This window comes from Melopsittacus undulatus, chromosome Z (assembly GCF_012275295.1).
Source record: "Melopsittacus undulatus isolate bMelUnd1 chromosome Z, bMelUnd1.mat.Z, whole genome shotgun sequence".
Taxonomy (NCBI): domain Eukaryota; kingdom Metazoa; phylum Chordata; class Aves; order Psittaciformes; family Psittaculidae; genus Melopsittacus; species Melopsittacus undulatus.
In genome coordinates, this window is record NC_047557.1 from 84,472,225 (window position 1) to 84,495,988 (window position 23,764).

Here is a 23,764-nt window from a genome sequence, read left to right on the forward strand (position 1 = left end):
TCCAAGCCTAGAAAGAGACCTGAGCTGTATTAGAGGCATTATTTTGAAATGAAGGGTAGGTAATCCTATTTCTGCTCCTCATGCTCAACGCATGATTTCTCCTTTGCGGAGACTTACCTTTTGGACACAAATCTGTAACAGTTGTTCACACAGTGAATACAGTGTAGCTGAGGGATCAGATCATTGGAACATGCTCTTTTCTGAGCAGAGAATCTAACTGTGTAAAGTGTTGATGATAAATAAAACCAACCCTCTTTACCTCAATGCAGGTTAAAAGACAGCATAAAGATATTGTCTGAGTTTCAAATCAACTTGTAATTTGGTTTTGGGGATGGTTGTTTTGGAGTTGCAAACTACTGCCGAGAGCAGTGGGTGGCTTCTACATCATGAGGTTAATTACTGCTTGCTTTGTGAGGTGAGGCTTTCCTCGGAGGGAGTTGCATCAGGAGGGAAGCTTAGAATAATATCTGTCCCCTGGAAAGTTAGCTAACAAACTACTACTTACTGATTGAATTCATGTAGGTACTGTAATACATTAGTTGACTATTATGAGCAAGGAATTTGACACTAGTATGGAGTCATAAACAGATGGAAAATAACATTGAGCAAGAGAAATTCAGTCCTTTGCTCTTGAGAATTAACTATTGGGGGTTATCCATCCTACAAGTAGGAAATAGGATTGTTATTAGCTATTAGCTAGTGTTTGTAACACTGTTCTCCACCAACAACCTTCATCCATTTGGATCCAACTTGATTATTATTACACTTTTGAAAGTATCAAACCACATTTGTTTGGATTTTCTTAGCATATAACTTTCAAAATTTTAATAAATGCTGATGAGTGGCAATTGCAAAATCCGTATTGTGGTTGATCTTGAAATTTTTTTTCTTTCAAATATGTCAGTTTTTATTATAGTTCAGACTTGAACATTACCCATATAATAGCACGATTTTTCATATGAGCTCAAAATTCTGCCATATTGTCCTAATGGTTCTTTTTTACCATACTGTTGGTGTTCTTATTTTCTGTTCCACAAATGCATACAGTTTATTTGCCTACCTTTTTCAGGAGCCCCCATTTGCTCTTCAGCATGTTTGCAACAGCTTTCAGAGGTAAAAAAAAAAAAAAAAAAAAAAAAAAAAGTTGAATTATTTTTTTAAAAATAAGTGTTCTAGTTGTGCTAAGTGCTCATTTTATGGAATTATCTATATCGGTTGGTACAATAAAGTTTATTGCTTTATTTTTCAGTTTTGTCAGCTGGTATCCAGTGATTTGAAAGTACTTGGAAAGAGCAGTTACACACTCTGCAGTGATGGCCAGTTACTCATTCGACAAGTCCTCCACCCAGAAGCTTCTAAGAAGGTATGAGATGAGAACTGCTGTAGAAGGGCAGTACTGTGTTATAAGGACATCAAAGAAGATAGCTTATGAGCAACACAATTCAACCTTGAGAACTGTGGTGTTCCAAGTATATTTAAGTTGATCCCCACCCTGTCTCAGACATGAGCAGTAGAGAAGTAGTTCTTGGCATTTACTCTTAGAAGCTGGCTACAGTACCTGAGGATTCCCAATGAGTGTAATAAAGAGGAAAATTAGGAAAGAAGATAGAAACAGGAACAATACAAGTACTTTAAATTTTGGGTCTTGGGAAATGAAAGCAAAGGTACAGGGTTAACCTCAGCAATGGTGATGGAGAGCTACTGTCTTGTTTAGGCTTGAGTTAATCCACAGGTTCTGTGTGAAGCCATGGGTTTCTACCAAGATCTGAAATTAGTAAGAGCCATGTGTCAGTGTCCTGTAGAGAGTAAACACACAGGCAATGACTTGTCCTGGAGAATGGCAGTGATTCCTCATCTCTGTTTATTCAGTGGGAAATATTACTACAGCTTATTTGCTATTCCCACATGAAGCAGGAGTTTCTACGTTCCTGCAAGGGCTTAGAGCAGACTGTCTTGCACAGGGAGAAGAATCTTGCCTTTGCGCAGGGTGGTGGCTCATGGGTTAACCTGATTGGCAGGGTCTGCAGGAACCCCACAGGAATGGGAGCTGCTGACATGGAAGGATTTGACTGACCAGTTGTGTTGATTTTTCTTTTTTATTATTGTTATTTTATTTTTATTTTAGGTTTTTTTTTTTATTATTTTGTTCTATATATATAAGGGTATTGGCTCACATTGGGTTTCTACAAATATTCATTTGGCATTTGCTTTATATTAAAACATAACACTGACTTTTTATGAAAAGCACCTGTTTGTGTAGGAATGAAGCAAGTAAGGAAAAAGGAATAATATTTAACATTCGAACATGATAGTACTAGTTTTTGCGGGTAATTCGTTGTAGTTCTCTATTGAATCAAATAAACTAAAACAAAACTAACATCGTAATGCTGTGAAAGAAATAATTGTCCATACCAGATCAAGGAACGAATCTGATCAAGAGTTGAACCTCTTATTAGAGCATTTCTTTCTCCTTTTTCTTCCCTCCTACAATACTTTTTCATTTGCAAAAGTGTATTTCTGCCTCAGAAATGTTAATAAGCCTCAGATCTTGGCTCTTGCTTTTCCTACTGTTATAGGAAACACTACCTTGTGACTTTTCTTAATTCTTTATTTACAAAGGTGAGTGCTGTTTGACTAGACTGAAGTAAAAATTCTATGTAGTAAAATAGTTGAAGAGTGAGAAAGTCATGAATTAAGCCAGAATTATCTGGTTTATTCCTTGAAAAACAAGCTAATGTTGGTGTGAAGCGCTGTTTTAAAGTCTGATTAACAATGTTAAGTATTTTTAATTAATAATAGATAAAACAGGTAATTGAAGTTCTTAACCAGTATAGGACAGTATTGAAGAAATATCTTTAACTTGCTGGAAGATATTTTGTACACTGTTATCTTGTTTCAGTTCAGTATTGCTTTTCAGGGTGGCCGCAAAAGAGAAAATACAGTATCCTAAATGGAAGTGGTTATAAAACAGCACATTGTAGATTTTTTTTTATTTTCTTTTTTTTTTTTTTTTTTATCTTCCCAGCTGTCTTGTCCAGCTGTTTTGCACAGGTCTGCCTCTGACAGATCATCTAGAGCTCTCATTCTGTTAGGCTATGGAACTTGAACTGTGTCTCAAATGAACAAAACTGGTCTGTCATAGACAAGCTGGTGATATGCAACTATGTGATTTTTAAGACTACCTCATTCAGTCCAAAAATTATTAATCAGAATTTAAAGAAATGGTGTGTACAAAACAAACTTTTTGCCTTCCTTGTAGAATTTTGTGCTGTCTGACTGCTTCTATTCCTTTTATGATCTGCGCAAAGAATTTCACACTTGCTACCCTAGTTCAGCCGCCGTGAAAGATCAGACTATCAAGACCATGGCAGAATGTATCCTTTTGCTTCAGCTTCTATGTCACAATCAATTCTGCATCCTTAGTTTTTTATCTCTGTGATCATCATGGGTTTATTCTTCTAATCCAAGATGTCAGTTTTAAAAATTGCCAGGTAAAATAGAAGGATGTTCACTTAAGTGTGAGTTGGGAGGAGCAGCTCTGCTTGTAATACATTTTAGTTTTCAATTTGAGTCTGGCACTGAGTTCTAAATCATACTTAGTAAACCTACCAAGGAAAAACATCGCTTACAGTGATAGCTGATCATGTGCTTATCAGTGTGCTTTTTTAGTACCAGTTGCCTGTAAGCTTTTACTGTTTGCAGATAGCAATAGTTCTCTTGCATGATGCTTAAAAAAGCCCTCATATCCAAACCAGCAACAATAAAACAAGTTTAAAACCTTATATGTAAATTTTAGGAGGATTTCTGTGGGCCAGCTCAATGTGGTTAAAGTTCAATTGTGTTTGAAGTGAAAGGAACTTACTTAGCATTTTTTTTAAACTGTTAATGCTGAAATGGTGAAAGCTATCAGTAGTTTTTAGACTGTTGACCATTAAAGTGAATATTGGTTTATGAGCAGAGTAACATGTCTAATGGTCATGTGTCTCAGCTAAGACCAGTAAATTTGATTACCAGTTCTGTGTTAACATCAGGAAAGCCTTATGGCTTGTTTGCAAATGATTGTGCAAGTCTGTTATTTTCTGTAATCACCTGTTTAGATCTAGGCTTGGGAACGGATGAAGCAGAGGAAGACTTTGGTGTGTGGCAAGTGAAAACCATGGTGGCTATAATTTTCACCATGCTCTCTGAAAGCTGTAGTAAGTGAACTATAAGTACAGACTGCTGACTTTTTATTTTATTTTTTTTTTTTAAGAATTGTCGGTGGTACTGTCATTCTTAAGTAATCTCTGACCCTGGTTATTTTTAAACTTCCTGTTTTGTTGCAGGTCACTTATTTACTGAGCCTGAAAATGTGAAACACAAGTATGAAACAGGTCCTTGGTAAGTACCTTTGTCATGGTTGTTTACAACCAAAGATGAAACTTGCCAGGAAAGCTTATGGGTATTTCCCCATAATCACTGTCAAAGCAGGTTAACCCTGAGAACAGTAACAGGGTATTCAGCCTCCTAGTGCAGACAGACTATAGCTTTTATGTTGAATGCTGTACTTTAGTCCATCTCTTTAAAGTCACTGCAAGTTAAATGCTCTTTGTTCTTTAGTTTCTGTTTAGCATGGCAGCTAAGCTGACTTATCTTACCCAGTGGTGAAGAAATATTTGTGAACTTTCCCTAAGTCAACAGGGGTAGTATCTAGTGCACGCTGCTGAAATACATGATACTTCTGAAGAGTGATTTAATATGCTTTGTATTGCATATTGGATTTAGGGAGAGAAGAAACAGACTAGTTCTTTGAGAATGCAACATCTTAAGCATAAATAAAACATATTCTGTATAATCATAATTAGGAGTGTGTTTATAATAATCTATGCTGGATTGTTTGATTTTTTCCAAATAAGATTAATCCAATACCTTATTATTCACTTTGAGAGAGTCTTCCTACCTTTTTTTTTTTTTAAGGAACTGCAGTGTGCTGACAACATAGTGTATCTTAGGCATTGTGTATATAAAAGGATTACCCCAGTTATCTTTTCTTTCTTTGTTAAAATGATTAACAGAATTAGAAGAGTCTTAACAGCAAATACACAGATTTGCAAGCTAAATTAGTAGCAAACTGAAATCTGCTAAGGTAAGGAAAACCTAGATTAAATCTTACTTTGACCTTTTTTCTCCTTTCTGTGCAGTAGTAAATCTGAAACGGTGAGCAGTGAGACAGTAATACGTGCCAGGGGTTTGCCATGGCAGTCTTCAGACCAAGATATTGCTAGGTTTTTCAAAGGACTCAACATTGCCAAGTAAGATAGTAAGAACTTGTCTTGCTTTACCACTTTGTCTTTATAGCAAGTTTTTTTAGTATTTGTTTAACACACATCTCCCACTAGAGCTCTCACTTTCATCTTTCCCTAGCAAGGGCCCTTCACACCCAATGGTCATGATAACTGAGCAGGTTTACCAGCCCTAGGTGTGCAAGAAAGAGTTATGAGTGAAGTGGAGAAGAAAAGAGACTTCTTAGTTGAAAACCAGATCCTTTCATTTTTTTGCTAGTACTGAAAGGAAGAAATGCCTACTGCATCAATCAAGGCAGAGTCGAAGATGTAAAAGAAGGCTGAATTTTGTGTCAACTCTTCAATACTTGTTTTACCTCCTAAACAGGCTGGATTCAGAAACACCCAAGTGCTATTTGAAAGAAATTTTCATATGACTGATGTGTGTACACCTCTGTGTGTGTGTATTTATATATATGTTATATAGAGAGAGTGAGTTTAATTTAGCATACCTGTCAATATATATTCCAGTTTCTTAACACTGAGAGAGCCTATTTTTCTTCTTCTATATAGAGGTATGAGGAAATTCAAATCTGCATTTCTGAGATGATAGGAGGGTCTTGCAAATTTACATCTGCATGGAAGCTGAGAAGGTGGTGAACAGTGTGAGATCTAGGATCTCACTGAAGGGGATTCTGCAGTATAATTGTGTTACATAAAAAATTATGTGTAACAGCATTTTCTTTTGTATCAAAGTCTGGTTTCCCTACTATTCTTACACAATTTTTATTAAATGTATTAAAGATTCAGACTAAGTTTATTTTTGTTGGCTTTACCTTCCAGAGGTGGTGTGGCTCTTTGCCTGAATGCTCAAGGAAGGAGAAATGGGGAGGCATTAGTTCGATTTGTCAATTCTGAGCAAAGAGATCTCGCACTGGAAAGACATAAGCATCACATGGGTAGCAGATACATTGAGGTAAGATGCAGTGACCTGAAATAAATCTCTGGGAAGCAAACTGTATATTTTAGACTACAGTTTTAAATGAGAAAAAACTGCACTTGCATTCTGGTACTTTGGGCAAAATAGCATTCTCTGACATGTGGAAGAATGTGTTTTGGAGTTGAATGTTGTAATTTTCCTGTGAGTTTTTTAAAATCTCTTTCTCTTTAAGGTTTACAAAGCAACTGGGGAAGAATTCTTAAGAATTGCAGGAGGTAAGTGATGCTGGAGCTCAGTGTGATTACTTAAGTTCATAGGAGTATAGTACTAGTTATCATATTTTCTTCCTTTTTTCTTCTTTTTTTTTTTTTTTTTTTTCTGAGGACACAAGTTGATAGCAAAGTAGCTTTTCCTGTTTTGCCTTCCAAGAATACTTGACCCTGTCAAGTTCTAGTTTCACATGGTTGAATTTGAGTTGTGAGCATTTGGGCTGTGATGTTCACAGCCAGATCTTGCTGTTAGGGAGGAAGTTGATCCTTTGCAGTAGAAGCATCTGTGTATCTTGTGTTAAGTTCACACACACCCCGTTTTTGTTCCAATTTCATTAAAATACGAGAGACTTTCAGGGTAGGGGATTTTCATTTCAAAATAGATTGCTGGGTGTTAGTGTTATCTCAGGTCTTCTGTGGGTTTGTTGGTAGCTACTGATCTCCTGTTTTTTCTCCTTAATGCTTTGCTGCTCCTGCAGCCTATGGAATTTACTGTTATCTTTCTACCAGGCACCTCCAATGAAGTGGCCCAGTTCTTATCTAAGGAGAATCAAGTTATCATCCGGATGAGAGGCCTTCCCTTCACCGCTACTCAGGAGGATGTCTTAGGGTTCCTGGGGTCAGAGTGTCCAGTCACAGGAGGGAAGGAGGGACTTCTCTTTGTTAAATACCCAGATGGCAGGCCCACAGGAGATGCATTTGTGTTATTTTCCTGTGAAGAATATGCACAGAATGCACTTAAAAAGCACAAAGAAATACTTGGAAAACGTTACATTGAACTCTTCAGAAGCACAGCAGCAGAAGTCCAACAGGTTGTAGCTATTGGCAGTGGGACTTAAAACTTAACAGTTAAAACTTTTCTTCTAACACTTGCATGTAAATGTATTGCAGAAAACCATGAAAGTCTATTGCATTAAGGATGTCAAGTTCTAGAAAGAGCAGTATGTGCTTCCTGATTGCTGTGGAAAATTGCATAACATTGTTTTTGGGTTTTGCTGTTTGCTTTTTTATTGCCACTTTTATTTTTTTTTTAATATCCCTCGGATTCCAAATAGAAATGATGGGATAGTTTTTTCTAGTTCTTCAAGGTTGACTGAAATTACACAAATAATTCTAAAAACATACAAGATTGGTAGTACTGTAGTAATGCTTCTCGAAAATCTGCAATGTTGTCTTTAAATTCTGGTCTCTCTGTACAGAATTTCTAACATTAAATTCAAATCTGGATGCATTAAATCAGATTTTCCTCCAACTGCTTTGTTGGTAACAAAGAATTATCAGGATGTATCTGATTTTTGGTGAAAGGAAGTGAAATACCTATTTGACTAAGATAATATATTTCACTTTTGTCCTTCACCAGTTCCTGCCATCACCTTCTTAAACTGGTACAACCATTTTGTAATGGCACCAGCAACTCAAGCCTGTGAAAACCATCCCATGATGCATTTTTCTGCCACAGTGACCAAGTCTACTCTCACTTTTGTTATGGAGACCAGGATGAAGCTTCTATTCTACCATTACTTCTTCCTCTATGACAGTTTTTTTTTGGTTTTTTTTGGTGTTTTTTTTTTCCCCTGCTTAAACAAGAGATGATTTTTAGGGAATTACAGGCTCCTTGTCTGAGTAATTTTGAGGGGTAAAACCACCTCCCAGCTATTTCGAGTCAATACAATTACAACAGTCTATTTGCAGATAAGAGAGAAGATTTCTGGCCTATAATGTGCTACAAATAAATTCCTGAAAAAAGGCTTTTGTTGAGACAACCTCCCTAGACTGAATTGTATTGACAAAACTAAACCTCTTGTTTAGTATCTCTTTCAAAAGAGTGAAATCTCTTTTATTTATGGTAATCATCACTAAATATGATTTTCAGCATTACATCCCAACAGCAAGTTATGTTCCCTTTGTCATTTGGGAGTGAGTCTGGAGAAAAGAAAATGTTGTGATCAAGCCCTCCTATAGTTCTTTATCCCTGTTTTTAAATACTATTTTTTTCCTCCCCACCCTGGACTTCGAGATGGGCACTCAGGTTAAAAAATACTGGTGACAATACTGGTTTATTAGGACAAATGTGATTTTCAGATGTTCCTAATAACAGAAAGGTCTGCTATTAGGGTTTAGCAAATTAAGTTTTTTAGACTTTCTCTCTCCTCTTCTGATTTTGAAACTAGATGCCCAAAAGGAAACAATCAGAAATCACTTGTTTTGAGAAGGTTTGGTTTTATTTTGTTTTTTTTTCCTTCTGATATTTGAAGTGGATTTAATTAAATATGTGAAATAGTATTGTGAGAATTGATTTGTATTCAACAAGATGATGTGTTAATCACTATCTATGTGCTTTTTTGCCAACAGGTACTTAATCGATATATGTCAACACCTCTTATTCCCACTCTCCCAGCTCCTATCATTCCTGTCATACCCTCCCCATACACCATTGCCACGGGTAGCATACGTGACTGTGTTCGCCTCAGAGGCCTTCCCTACACTGCTGGTGTTGATGACATCCTGGAATTCATGGGAGATGCCACAGGGGATATCAAGCCCCATGGAATTCATATGGTCTTCAATCAGCAGGTAACAGGATTTTGCGCAGGAGAGCTAACTTTGCTGTTACTGAACAGGGTTAGTAGTCAGGGTAGCTTACCTGTTATTGGTTGTGTCATTTGTTTTCTGTAACCTTGAGAAAATACTGTTTGTGACTTTTCCTCATTTCTCTTCCACTTTTACATACACGCTTTTCTTCTTATACATGTATGCATAAGACTGGGGAGGATGAAGTCAGTTCTGTAAAAATAGCTTTATCCTGGAGGCTGTCTTACATAGTCTGTTGTGTTTTAGGCAAGTGCAGGTAACACACAAGACAGAGATATTTCATGTTTGGTAGTGTAGCTGCTCTGTCAGCTTCAGGGTTTCTGCTTGGTGGTAGCTGTGGAAAAATGAAGTTTTCTAACTTCCAACTTGATTAGACACTTATCAGGCTTTAAAGAAAGCTGATAATGTAAAGTTGTGCTTTGGATGTATTTTAATGACATAATCACAGGGATAGTTTTCCCTGTTGTCTTTTATTAAAAATAAGATCCATTAGCCACAGAAATATTGAGGTACTAAAGAAAATAAATGAGAGATTTGCTACAATAGTTTTTCTTTTTGTTAAGAAAGTTTTAAGTATTTTACATATACAGCAATGTCTGTCAGGTCACAGAAAATCAGACCTGGAAATCAATTTCTTATGTAGTTATGGACCTTACTAAGTCATGTCTGGAGCTTTATATTTTTGTACTATCACCTACAAGGCAGTTACAGGGAAGGCAGAGCCGGACTCTTCCTACAGCTTACAGAATGAGAGACAGTGTTCATAACCAGCATCAAGGAAAACTCCAATTGGGTGAAAAGGAAAGAAAATAAAATTATCATAAATAGAAGTTATTTAGGTACTAGAACAGGTTCCCAAAGATACTCTGGAATCTTAGCCTCTGGAGATGTCTAGATTTCAAATGTAGAAGGCCATGAGTGGCCTGATGTAACTTGAAAGTTAGCCCTGCTTTGAACATCTTTTGAATTAGAGGTCTCCAAACTTTGTGATAAATTACTCTCTTCCTGCAGAAGGTGGAAATAGAGCTGTGTTAACTGGCTCATTATATGAGTCTTGCCTTTCTGCTCCTAAAAATAATTGTTGAGTTATTAGTGATTGGTGTCAGATGAGAAACAACACAGATTTTCAGTAGACGTTTGATCTCCATTCTTTCTGCATTTCTTGTGTCCTGGCTGTTTTAATAACAGATTATTTCCCCATCCTATAGGGACGACCATCAGGTGATGCTTTTATCCAAATGAAATCTGCTGATAAAGCCTATACGGTAGCTCAAAAATGTCACAAAAAAATGATGAAGGACCGTTATGTGGAAGTATTCCAGTGTTCAGGAGAGGAGATGAACTTTGTTTTAATGGGTGGAACTTTAAATCGTAGTGGCTTATCCCCACCGCCATGTAAGTTACCATGTAAGTCTCCAATTCTTCTGCTCTTTGCTGCTAAAGGCTGATATGTGGTAGGTGCTGAAGCTTTGTGGCCTTTCATCTTTTGACTTGGGTTTTGCCATGATCAATAATCATACATCTGTGTACATGCTGAGATTGAAATTGTTCCCTTTGGTCAATAACGGGACTGATCAGAGGCATTTTTATTGTATTTTCGGTAATGAGTAGGGGGCAGCAAGGCCTTGCCAGTGAAATTGTTGCACACTTTGCTTTTTGTGGGTGTACTGCTCTGAGCTCTGCAGTAGACTTGCCTGTAGTATAAACTATCTGGAATTAAATGAATTATTAAAATGGGGAGAAATTCTAGATTCTAGCTGCCGATGAGTGCTCTTACTATCTTGCCTTAGAGCATTCAGAAGGTACTCTTTGGGCTTACTTTTGAAGGAAAGTACTCACTGGGATGATACGCTAACAGACCATAGTGGTGAAGTTGTATTGATTTTTTTATTATTATTACTATTTTTTTTTATTATTTAAGATTACAGTGAGCCTTATTGTGGCACTACAATAGAACTTTACTGTACCATTCTAATTAATTTCAATAACAAATAAAGCAGATATCAACATGCTTTTTCAATATAGTAAAAAACTGCCAAATATAGTATATAAAAAGAATTTGACTGCACACCAAGCCAAACTTAATGTTCTGACACAAATCAGGTATTTGTTCATGAAAATACATTAGACTAGTGATCTAGTGAGGTATTATTTTTTCCATTTGCTAGATCCCCAAAAATACTTTTTGAGGTTGCAAGAGGCTTACACACAAGGGTCCTGGTGTCAGCAACTGTGGATGCCTATGTGTAGCTAATCTTAAGGTCCTTTTGTCCCACAGAGTACAACTTCTGTTTGAAAGAACAGAGGATGCGTTGGTGTGCACGCCTGCTTTCTGTATGCACATGGCTTTATGCTTTCTTCGAATAACTGCAGTTCCCTGCTTTCCATTTACATACGGGCAAGGTTGTTCAGCTCTAGGAGTTGTGAGCTCTTAGGAATTGCTTATTTTGAACGTCCCCATTGTCATTCATGGTGATGTAGCAGGGGTCTCCAAGGGAGAGGCTATAGAGCAGTCTTTACACAAATGTTCACACCCAGATGGTATGAATCACATTGGGATGAATAATTCCTTTTGTATTGCAGAGATCTCTATTCTGATCCTTTTTTGTTGCTCTGTCCTCATTTGTTTAGGTCTCTCTCCACCAGCCTATGCTACTTTCCAGGCAGCAGCTGTGATCCCAGCAGAGGCAGCGATTTATCAGCCACAAGCCCTTTTGCCAGCCACCAGGACTCCCCAAGCCTCTGCAGCTGCTCCTCAAACTGTTACCTACTACCCAGCTCAGGCTGCTCAGCTTTATATGAATTATACTACTTACTATCCCAGGTAACCCCTACACTTAGCTGCTTCTCCTCACATTTCATCTCAGTGGAGCAGGCAATATGTACGGTCACCTGTGAACAGCTCTTAAACTTGTTTTTCTGGTGCAGATAATCCTGGGAACCTGATGTTCGTCAACAGAGGCAGTAGCCATTTTGCTTGATTCTCTGTGGCCTTGTAATGAGTTTGGCTTTTCTGTAGGTTCTGTTTGAGTTTCATGATAATGTTGGTCTAATATTTAACAGTGTTTTTGACATCGGGGCAATGTCATCAAGGCGGTTCTATTTCCTGGACAAATGAGAGTCTGTGTCAATACATGTCTCTACCCTCAAGTCTGTTCTTGTACATATAATACTGTTTCCATACTGGAAGACTTTTCATAGGTGTGTACTAGGTTTAATTTCTTATATCAGTGAGACCAAACAACATTTTACATGTGTAAGCAGGGCAGAAGATCTCCACATTCTTCCCTTCCCACAGATGGTACCAACATTGCTCACTGAGGTCTGAAAATAGCTTGCTCACAGGTAGTTCTTCGGCTGCTGACACTTACTACTGAAGCATCTGATAAATTGCTAGGTGGCCCTTGACCAGAGCTGCTACTTTACTCAATGCTTTGTGGCTCAGAAGTCCCAGTTTTGAGCCCTTGCCTGCTTTTTATATTATGACTTTCTCTCTTTTCCTCACTTTCTTTTTCCTCATGGTTTTCTTAAAAATCTTAGAACCAATCACCTGCAGCTACTATTTTTCTTCTCCCCTGTGGACTAATAATGCCACTCTTTGCCTTCAACTACAAATGTCAGCTATGTTCCTTTCCCTCCCTTATCTAAAAATAAATTATCAGATGCTGAAGAGAAATTTTAAAATTTTGAATTTCTGTGGGTTTTGGACTTATTTATATTTTCATTTTCATCTTTGCCTATTTCAAGTACTAAAACCAGTTTTTAGTTTTCATAACAATTTTGCCTCTTTCTCTTTCAGTCCTCCAGTATCCCCCACCACGGTGGGGTATCTTACAGCTCCTCCGGGAGCTGTAGCTGCTGCTGCCACTGCCACCCACACTCCGATTCTGCCCCAGCCTGGAGCGTTAGTCCGTATGCAGGGCTTGCCATATAACACAGGAATAAAGGAGATACTCAGTTTCTTCCAGGGGTACCAGGTCAGTATGCAGCCCCTCTCCTTGGTACTGTATTTGGACCCCTAAGTAATGATCAGTGGGGATCAAACTGTGAGCAAGTGGGTGTTGTTGAAAACAACTGACCAAGTGTGCAAGGTCAGTGTTTACCTGGCAGACCAAAGCCTACACAATTTGCCTTGTTTCTTATGTAATAAACATATACTAATTTGACAGAAGTAGTTTGGTGTCTAAGGGTTAGGGCTTGAGCTTAGAGAGGCAGAAGGCACAAAGCCCCAGGGTGAGTGGGGCTGCTAGAGGAAAGTGGGGCTTCCCAAGAGCTTCCAGTTCTGGCCTATTTTTTGTGAAAGCCCTATGCAGGAGCAGTGTTTGAACTTCAAAACTTGGGTGTTAAAGCCTGCTGGGTGAAAAGTTTTAGTACAAAAGTCTGTGGCATATGTGTGGTGACTTGTTTGCAAAAGGATTGGAACAGATACCTCTGTCAGACACTCTTTCAAGGAGTAATTATTTAGGTTACAGCCAGGAACATTTTCCATTTAGACTGCATTACATTGTACCCTAAAGGAAAACTGTATTCATCAGACCATTTTCTATCTACTGATAGCAAATGTTCTATGTGCTGTAGGTAACTTCAATCACTATGTGCAATTCAGTGTTCTGTCAGTGAGCAAACACATACAAACTTGAGGAACATTTAAAACAAATAAAAAAAAAGACAAGAAAAAGGAAAAAAGCAAGAAAGCAAAACACCATGTACAAACGGTTTTTTTCAGAAGCACTTATTTAATTTCATGGAATGGGTCCTTCCATGTCTTCTGCCTTTTTTCTTGGAGGATATTGTACCTACACCTTTGTTTTGTCACCACATGTTTGCTAAAAGGGAAGATAATAGAATATGGTTATATTCTGGTATTTAATTTCTGTGCATAAGAGCAGTTGCACAAATAGCAGAAATACCTTGTTGGTATTACTACATCTTTTTGGTGGGTCTCAAATGACCCACTCAAGTGATGTGTATGGAAAAAAAGACAATTTTTTGCACATTTGTCCTTCAGAATTCTGTAAGTTGTGTAACAGTGATATTGCTAAAGCTAAGATGCAGATGAGTTCTTTTTAATGCATAGCAAGAGTTAATGTGAAACATTCAGGCATGATACCTCTTTTCTTTAAGATTCTTAGTGAACAATGGCCTTTAATTAGTAGAGCCAGATGTCTGCTGTGTAAATGAAGATAAACTGAGAAATGATGCTTAGAAACGCATGTTTGAGTTTTGGAAGATGCAGTGCTCTACCTGTTGTGGCTTCTTTCCAAACTGTATGTTTGTGTTTGAATATAGTTTCACATTCTTGGTCTTTCAGTGGAAAAATTTGAAACTTATGAAAAGTGTGTTGAATTTTGATTAAAAAGAAAATATTGTATTTCAGAGCTTTTTCTTCAACAGATACTTCCAGAGTTCAAACCAAATGCAATTACATGTGAATTTCATTGTTTCCAGACAAACAGTAGTAATCATTCATCTGTTGCTTAGCCATTGATATTTTACTTTTCGGTTTTGTTTTGTTTTAAATACTGGGCATTTTGGTGGATGAATGGTGGTTGTATTAAAACCTAAAGTGGAGAAGCCTATTTTCTGAATTGAAATTCACCCAGAACTGTAAGTGCACCATTGAAAAATGTGACCTTGAACCTCCTTGCATGGAACAGGTCAGCAACAATGTTTAGTAGCTCTGTCTTCTACTAGATCTTCAGTTTGGTGAATGTGGACTTTGGGTCTGGTGCTGAGTTTTCCCTTTTCCTTGTTTCTGCTTTCGGAGAGAAGTTCACAGTGTTTGTATTACACCTTTCAACGTTTCAAATGAATGGAAATTTTGCTACAAGGTGGAAAATATATACTTCTGCCGCAACCTCTTGTCATCATCATTTACTGTTGTTACATTGGTCACCTCTTTGATTTCTTTAGAAGATGTTGTCCAAATGAGATCGGGTTCAGTATCTTAGAAAGGAGCCAAGGAATTATTTTGCATTGTTCTTGGAATCCCGCATGTGGTAATACTAGTTTTATACTCGCTCATTCCTTTAGGGGAGAAAGAGGTGGTGACTTACTATACTGGGACAATATTACGGCTCTGGAGCAAAAACTGATCCTTTTTTTTTTTTTTTTTTCCTTCCCCCTTCCTCTCTCATCACATTATTTTTTCATTTTCTGCTGCTGCCAAGGATTTATTGCATGATGTTCCTGCTCGTTTATAAAGTGAGCCCCTCGTAATCATCAGTGGTTTGGGCATGGTTTTAACCTCTGTATAACTAATTGATGTTGGTATTCAGTGGGCTTCAGTGTTGGTATTCTGGAAACCAGATTGGAGATGCTGAGATCTAAGGGTGATTTTTGTCTTTCTGTGTCCTTGTCTGAAAGGAACAGGTTTTAAGTTTCAATTCTTGCTTTATTCTGTTCTGTTTTCTTCCTCCAGTCTTGATGGGCTTTGTATATTGCATGTATGCACATGTTGCTACTTAGAGTGAAAGAACCTTTCATACCAGACCTGCCTCTTAAGAGATAGACTTTGCTTATAAATGGGCTTCAAAAAGCTGGTCTCAACATCAGTACATGCTTCTTATAAATAATATAAAAATCTGTAGATCAGCATTTTAATTTTCATATAATGGTATCAAACCTCTTGTTTAGTGGTTCAGCAGTTTGATTTCTTCTTGTAGTTCTGTTTTCTTATTTTTATTGCTGAGAATTCCTTCCAGCTTGCCTGTGTTTAATGTATCTTGCATTAAACAATCTTTAAAAACTTGTGAGGAATTTAGTAGTAAATCTTGGAGATGTTAATTTTTCCCATCATCTTCCTTTATAGTATTGTACTGCAATCTTCAAAAGAGTTAATATTAGTACACTGATTCAATTCATAGTTCATGTTAAACTGCTTTTTAGTTGTTTGCAACTAAACTTATGCAACAGGGCTATTGATTTGACTCCAATCTTATACTGGATACATAGATAAAAGATACTTAACAACAAACCCCAAACCAACCAAAACGACCACAACAACAAACCCCATCATACAGTTTGGAGAGCACAGTGGGATGATAGTCATTGCTCTGACAGGTACTGAGTACAAATGACTCAGCATTATGGGCATTATATTAAAGTGACTTGTGGATGTTTACAGGACTTCCATTATAATTTTTTTTAAAAATGTGATTGTGAAGAGACCCTTCTAGAATTAAGAAAAATAATTAATCTTTCAGATCCTATGGGGAAAATTTTGAGGAAGAATTGGTGCAAAAATGGTAATTACATGCAACACACTGTTACTTCAGGCCATAAATCTACAGATGTAGAAACAATGAGAGAAATTAAATAAGGACCAGGTGTAGCTGAGTGATGGATTTACATGTAGTTTGTACAAATCAGAATTAAATGCTTTGCTAAAAAGTCATTCTGTTTATCAGCTGGCTAAATCCTCCATGGATTTTGCTTTTCAACCTTTAGATGAATCAATGAGAAATATTTCTACTCTCCAAAGAATTAGTTGATTTTTATATTTTTTTTCTTTTTTTACTGATGATGAGAATGCAGGTTTATTGCCAACACTGACAGAGTTGGTATTCTGACAACTGTTAGGCTTATGTACAAGTAGGTGCAATTTAACTGTGGCCCTGGTCTTAGCTGACCAAAACCTGATTAACATCTGTCATCTTAGATAGCATTCAGCATACATTTAGTAATAGTAGGCTATTTTTTTGGAGGTTGGCATGTGAAGTGAACTCATGTCTGCCTAAAAATGTCTGTGTGGATTAGTTTTTAGAAAGCAGACTTCCTATTTAGGTAAATTGTGTGTCATTATGGTAGTGCTTCAACTAGTAAAAAAATAAACTAGAAGACCAAGATTTATGGGCTATGCTCATCATCTGAGCATTACTTAAAGCCTCCTGAATGTGCTGAAAGAGTCTAGGATAGAAATGAAGGGAGTTCTTTGTGTACATGTTTTTTTGTAGGTGGAATTTAAAATAAATACTGTTCCTTAAACCTGTACTGGGCTTAAGTGCTTTTTATCTGCAGCTAAAAAGAGCTTTTGCAATATATTAATCCTCCAAGTCTTCAGAGACCCAGAATTCAAGGCTTATTGTTGATGGGGAAGATGGGTGGCTTGTGCTTGAAACAGTAATAAGAAAGTGAAGGGGAGTGAATGGATGGCTTAATTCCAAAGGCATTAGAAACATTTCTCTTGTATCAGGACAGCAGGCTTCATTGTTACTTACTTTTTAGGGATTAGGTTGTTTTTTTTTTTTCCAAATTGCATGCTTGAACAAAGAAGTATTCTGTTTCCTATGGGTTCCTTTTGAAATCTGACCCTTCATAGTCTGAAAGGGATACCCCATATCTGTGTGGCAGCTCCAGGCATAACATTGTCTGACTAAGGAAGAGAAAGAGAATGTGGTAGAGGACGAATGCCCACTCATTGGTATTTAAAGTCATCTGGCAATATAGAAGTTATTATAAGCTCTTGCCATGCACTTGTAAAAGAGTACCTGTTTTATTTGCTTTATTCCTAAATTTATCTCCCACCTGGGAATGTTACTTTTGTGGGGAAAGCATCTGTGGAACTGAGTGCAGTAAATTAATGGTTACTGTTTCCTCTGTTGCCTTCCACACTTGAAGTAAGACACTAAGTGGCACCATCTTCAAGTTGTATTTTTGGGAACAGGTATTACATATTTCACTGTCTTTACCACAGAGCATTCAGGTGGTGGCCAGTGCTTGTATCAGCATGCTTGGTGTACAAGTGATAATGGCAAAGCCACATTAGGGTGTTTCTCCTCACTCTTGTGCCAAAGGTTAATTACCTTGTCATCAGGTCAGATTCTGTGTTCCAGGCTTACAGTATCTAAACTTTTTTCCAAAGTCTGAGAGATGGATTTCTTCCCTTGGGAACAGAGTTTATTGGCAGTTCAGCTTAGAACTGCAACTGTAATTCTGAAAATGCCATTTTGCCTGGGATGTTTTCCCTTCCAAGGGGGATACATATAATTATTTTTTTCTTTTTAGCTTTCATTCTCCTCTTCCTTCCCTTCCCCCCCCCCCCCCCCCCCCCCCCCCCACCCCGCCCCCCCCCCCCCCCCCCCCCCTTTGTGTCACATCTAATTATCCTTTCCTATTTGAATTTTGGTTTTAGTAATGGAATTTTTTTTTTTTTTTTTTTTTTTTTACCCTAGGTTGCTTTGCATATGCCTTTTTAGACTGATCCTTGAATGCTTACTCTAGGAGATATAGAAATGCAATGGAAATCAGTGTTTTTCTGGTTGGTGTCCTGTTTAAATCTGTGTACAGTCTGTGAGGGACAAAGACAGTCCCGTATTCCTTTCAACATAGCAGGTAGTACTGATAGAGATAGCATGGATGAAGAAGAAAACAACAGTTATAAGGAGAATGTAGTATACTATTTTTTTTTTAAACCAGACTAACTCTGATTCCTATTATCTTTCCCCCTTTATTGTGTGTGTTTTGGTTTGGGGTTTTTTGTTTGGTTGGTTTTTTTGTGTTTTTTTGTGTTTTTTTTTTTTTTTTTTACAAAATGTTGGTTTTGCACTGTAGTAAGCATAGCAGGTGGTCTACCTAGGAGATGCTGCTGTAGTGGGTGCAGTCATAAATGTTCATTTCCTTTAGGAGAGGGGGTGTAGTGTTATTTAATGTGTATCTGTCACTGTCACTTAATATCATATGTTATTGAATATTGTAGACTATATTAGAACATAATTTAATATACATGAGTTAAAATATCTCTGCCATTTCAAATGTTAATATCTAGAAAGGTATTTATCTTATGCTTTTAAGGTAAAGTGCTGATTCTGTAAAGAACCAACATGTTCTTTGGGAAACATCATTTTGCCTTTGTCTTCAGCTATGAAATTCCCCATTGTCACAGGGATATAACTGAAGAAGAATGCAGGGAAGATGAAGTGCCATTCTTCATTATTTGAGGGAATCTCTGTTCCATTCACCTGTGGGATTTTTTCCCCCATATATGTATGTGTGTGTATATATATATGCGCATATTCTTCTTGTAAACTTTCAGGCTGCTGTAGACCTAATCACTGGTCCCAGACTTTTGCTTAGTAACTATTTGCAAAGTTTCTGTTTTGCTTCTGTCTCCTAATTCTGATTCTAAATGCCAATCTTGTTCCACACCTAGTTTCCAGCTTTCTTGGATCCTACTTCCCATCTCTGATCACTAGAAGAAGCTATTATAGCATATTCCAAGAACCAGAGCACATGCTGATAACCATATCATAATGACCTTCACTCTGCAGCTGACTTTTCTGATGGAGCTCTCAATTTGAATGGTATTTTGTGTGATTTTGTCTAGTCTTACTAGACTAAGCAAGACTACTTGATGGCTAGTCAAAGTTAAAAGAAATTGCTTTATTGTCTGAATTTATTTCTGCATTCTTCTTCAGTCATTCTAGAAAAAAGGTTCCCACTTTTTATCATCTAGACTACTATATTTTAATGCTACTATTGACACACCGAGAGTAAGAGGAAACCCCTGGGTGAGAAAGATAATAGAAACTTCTAGGTTGGAATGGAAGTCCAACTTCCCCAAGAACTGTGAGCTCACAGGGAGGAGGGAAGAATGCAGCAGCTCTGAGGAAAGAGGCTGTGTTTCTGTTCAGAGAAGAAAGGAAGGTGGGAATGAGATGATAGTGGGGTAAGAAGAGGATAGTGGATGCACTGACATTGAGGTCTGCTTTAATCTTATTCCACTTTAAATTTAAGGGGTTTAGAGATGATAGTGTGATAAGAAGAGGGTAGTGGATGCACTGACATTGAGGTCTGCTTTAATCTTATTCCACTTTAAATTTAAGGGGGATTATTGCAGTATTTGGTAACATTTTACTAGCTATTTGTGTGATAAGTGTAGGTATTTGAATATCCAATGTGGAGTTTGATATTATATCAGTATTGTCACACTTGGATGGGAAACAAACTATGAGATTCTAGCTTAGTGAACTTTCAGCTGATTATACTGTGCCTATTGTATTGGAGGTGAAGCTAGCAAAACTGTATTTCTATTTTGAGCAATGAGCTTATAAGTTTATCCTTGGCTGTACAATTTGTCTTACACAGTTGGATGTTTTGATTTCTTATTGGTTTCTGAAATGCAGACAGAATCAGAAGTACTCATGATTACGTACTTCCTCAGGCAAGCTAGGGTAGTTTCTATTTCCTACACAGGGACTAAGAATTCCCCCACCTTATTTTCTAGCTTGGTCTGCAGTACTACTTTTCAAAATCTGTATGTTTAAAGAACTTACTCTTCCACAAGTTTTATTTTATTTAACTGCAGTCTTTTACCTTTCTTGTGATTAGAAGTTGCTTCTGTTGATGGGTATTTTGATTGGGTTTTTTTCTTTTCCTTCCTTCCTACGTTGTTTGTGCATTTCATGTACAACCTTTTAAATACTGTCCCTCACAAGAAACTATAGATCTTTGCCTAATATACATCTACTGATAATCTAAAGTATGTACTATCTTGAGACATTCCTTCCAAAGAGTAAACTTACATTTTGTAGATTTGTTTCAAGGGCAGGTCTGGGAACTGATAAATCTAATATTTGCACGGTCTGGTTGCCCTGGCAGAGACTATCTAGAAGGTACTTCTTGTATTTGTCTTTTACTTAATGGCATGGGTCTAGATATGAAGGTGGCTAGTATTCAGTAGTAAAATTCTGGGAGGTTCTTTTATGTTCTCTGGGCTCTTGGTTATTGTCTCTGTGGAAGGTGTATACTGTGATGGTTGGTATTTTTTCTTTTCAACTTCACTTTGGATGGATACAATGTGTTTTGTATGCCAGAATATAATATTTTTTTCTCCCTAAACTGGCAGGAGACTCTGTATCACAGAAATAGAAAAGAAAGACAGCATGGTATGTCTACATTGTGTGCATTTGTCAGTCCTCTAAAACACTAGTTTGTGACAGACAGGAAAGTTCTTGCCACTGAAATGATATTCTGTAACTTGTATTAGGCTAAATATTTGTCTTCTAGATTACAGGAGCCACTCCAGTAGTCATTGTACCATGTGCAAGAATGCTCAGTCCTTTTCCAGGATATGTAATTTGGAAAGATTATGAAATAGATGCAAAACAATGTTTCATATTCCCCAAGATCTATTTTCATATTTGTACCAGGCCCCACAGTATACTTCTGTTCAGATTTAGGATCTCAAATATTTCCTAGATCTGATCCACATGTGGGGTTTTTGTTTTAATTTACTGGTGTGACTACTTTGCAGTCACTATATCTTAATATTCTGCTACAAATCTATCACAATGTGGTTACAATGTACAGTTTATTTCTTTTTCCTATATTAGTATAAATGTTATTTTTCTTAAAGTGTATTCATGCTGGGATTTTCTTTAAGTATGCAGGTGTAGTCTATGTAATGCAAGTATTATATGCAGCTAGAGCGTTTATCACACTACCCTAGGAAAGCTGCAGTTTATTTCCATGACGGCATGAAAGATCTGAATGAGATCTGTAATGCTCCCACTTCAGTTCCCACTCTGGAAGGTGCTCATCTGTCACAGTGAGACTTGTTACTGGAAGCATGGTTATGCAAACTTAAGAGTTTTGGTACTGATGCTTCTGTCTCATAATGTAGAAGAGTAAAAGGGAGCATATTATGGTCTGAGCTATTTCCCTTCCTTGATAAGGAACAGTTCAAATACACAGTTTAGAATATTCCCTGTATTAGTTTACTTTAAGTCTGTTTCTACAATCAGTAATTCCAGAAGTTTTTTATCTTGCATAAACCAGAGGCTTTTTTTCTCTTGCATATAAAAATAGTTATTTGTCAAATTCACTGTCTCCTGCCAGTTATTATAGATGATGTGCTTAATTATGGTTGCAAATGATCATCTGTGTGGCTTGTTGTACCAGAACTATTCCTTCTCTTGCTGATTATCGTATGTCACACTTGTACTCTAGTATGCACCTGATGACTACAATGGCCTTATTCAGCTGAGTGATCAAGCAAGGAGTATGTTACAAGCACCAAAAGAGTGGGTCTGTTTGTAACTCTTTGTAACTTCTGAAGAAGGTAAGATCATCTGGCAAAAGCTGTTTCTCCAGTGTTGAATGGGAAGGGAAAGAAGGGTTTAGTGATAAAGTTCTTGTTTATGGCTTATTCCCCTTAGCTTGCATTGGGATTCTTGCTTTAATCTTTCTGCTTTTATCCTCTTAAAATATCAACTAACCTAAGGAAGTAGGCCAGTTGTGATCTGCAGGTGATGGGATAGTAGTGGTGGAGGTAGTGTGATTGCCTGGTTCTGCATAGATGATGTTTTTAAATTTCTGGAAGTATTTATTAGTCTTTGATCTGTATGTGAAGCTTTCAGTGCAATATTTTATTTCTAGCATAGCAGATGACTTTTTTTTTCCCCTGTATATGGGTGCAAAGCAAACCTCTGAATTTATTCCCTGTATCATATAGCTGTCTGTTTCTTGGTCTCTCTGATACAATGTAAATTGTTACATTCTTTTTTCAGGAGAAGATTCTTTGATGTCGTGGCTTTCTAGTACAACTGACTAAATTTGCTAATGATATATTTCCCTGCGTTTTTTGGTACTAACACATAATTTAAAAAAATAGTATGAAAATTCTCAAAAGAGAATTTGGAGTTTGTGATGTGCCAGTATGATTGTATTCTACTCAAAATGCTACTGACCAGTTACTACTTTTTTTTTTCCTTAAAAAAAAAAATCAAAAAAAACCAATCCAAAACCAAACTCCCCACCTCCAAAACAACAACAACAAAAAAACCAATAACCCAAAACAAAACAACAACAAAACCCACACAAAACTTTCAGTACAAAAAATGGTTATCAGATACTGGGTCTTGATAGAGTTATCTCCATATACTTACCATCACTTCTGTTGTTTTCAAATGAGTTGTTCTCTTATGGTACAATCAGATCTGTTAGGGAGAAAATACAGAGGCTGCATAATCTGCTGGCATACAGAACACCCATTATCACTCTGAGATTTTCTACGTTTGTGTGACCTTGGGCAATCTGTTTGGCTCTCTTGTTTTACTCAAAGTAACTGGAAAATAAATCAGTAGCATAGCAGGTTGTACACTGCATGAGATGAAAACAATCTTTGACTAGAAAACAATTAATGGAGTAGCTCATCCTGAACTCTAAGCAGTCCTCAGGCTTTATTTTAAGTATGTTGCTTGCAGAGAATGTAGGCTTCTCTACTAACTTTCTGTGGAACTCTTATGATATGGATTTCTAAATCCTGATATTGGTATTACACCAATGCTGATATTTTAAGTACTTTTTAAAGCTCTCTGTGCTTACAAGTCTAACTGTGCTCCATGTCTGTTTTCAGCTGACTCTAAACTGCAATATTTAACTTATGTCCAGGACTGATGGTAAATGACTCAATATGGATTGACAGCAAAGAGCTAGTTGAAAGCAGACCATATTCTAGCTCAGATTTGTGGCTCAACCCAAACTGTGTACAACTCTCTTAATGAGCACAGTGTTATTCTGAAATAAACCAAGATTAATTCCAAACCTGAACTGGCTTCAGGCATGGTGTGTTTTATGTCTGAATTTCTTTCTGCGTGTTATTTCCTGACTAACTTCGGTTCTGTGAGAAGAAATTATAGGAAATCTGTACTAACGGTCTTATACCTGCTTTTAGTTTCTAAAGTGTACTGTTGCTTATACTT

At 37.1% G+C, this 23,764-nt stretch overlaps 1 protein-coding gene across 8 annotated transcripts in view; it reads left to right on the forward strand.

Moving 5' to 3' along the window:
* The window catches only part of ESRP2 (epithelial splicing regulatory protein 2), a 50,718-nt gene that overhangs the window by 24,495 nt on the left and 2,459 nt on the right, over nt 1-23,764 (forward strand). For 3 of the 8 annotated variants that reach the window (XM_031051941.2, XM_031051944.2, XM_031051943.2), the window contains 14 exons: nt 1,250-1,363; nt 3,260-3,374; nt 4,098-4,196; nt 4,326-4,380; nt 5,181-5,291; nt 6,105-6,237; nt 6,434-6,476; nt 6,981-7,282; nt 8,823-9,044; nt 10,271-10,469; nt 11,694-11,886; nt 12,862-13,039; nt 14,630-14,719; nt 22,011-22,122. In XM_031051941.2, the coding sequence (XP_030907801.1) occupies nt 1,250-1,363; nt 3,260-3,374; nt 4,098-4,196; nt 4,326-4,380; nt 5,181-5,291; nt 6,105-6,237; nt 6,434-6,476; nt 6,981-7,282; nt 8,823-9,044; nt 10,271-10,469; nt 11,694-11,886; nt 12,862-13,039; nt 14,630-14,719; nt 22,011-22,100 (1,944 nt within the window). In that variant the 3' untranslated portion in view covers nt 22,101-22,122. Of the gene's footprint in view, nt 1-1,249; nt 1,364-3,259; nt 3,375-4,097; nt 4,197-4,325; nt 4,381-5,180; nt 5,292-6,104; nt 6,238-6,433; nt 6,477-6,980; nt 7,283-8,822; nt 9,045-10,270; nt 10,470-11,693; nt 11,887-12,861; nt 13,040-14,629; nt 14,720-14,975; nt 15,062-15,232; nt 15,267-20,907; nt 20,948-22,010; nt 22,123-23,764 lie in introns of those variants that run through there. The other 5 variants (XR_004081006.2, XR_004081009.2, XR_004081007.2 and 2 more) reach the window with 5 other exon arrangements.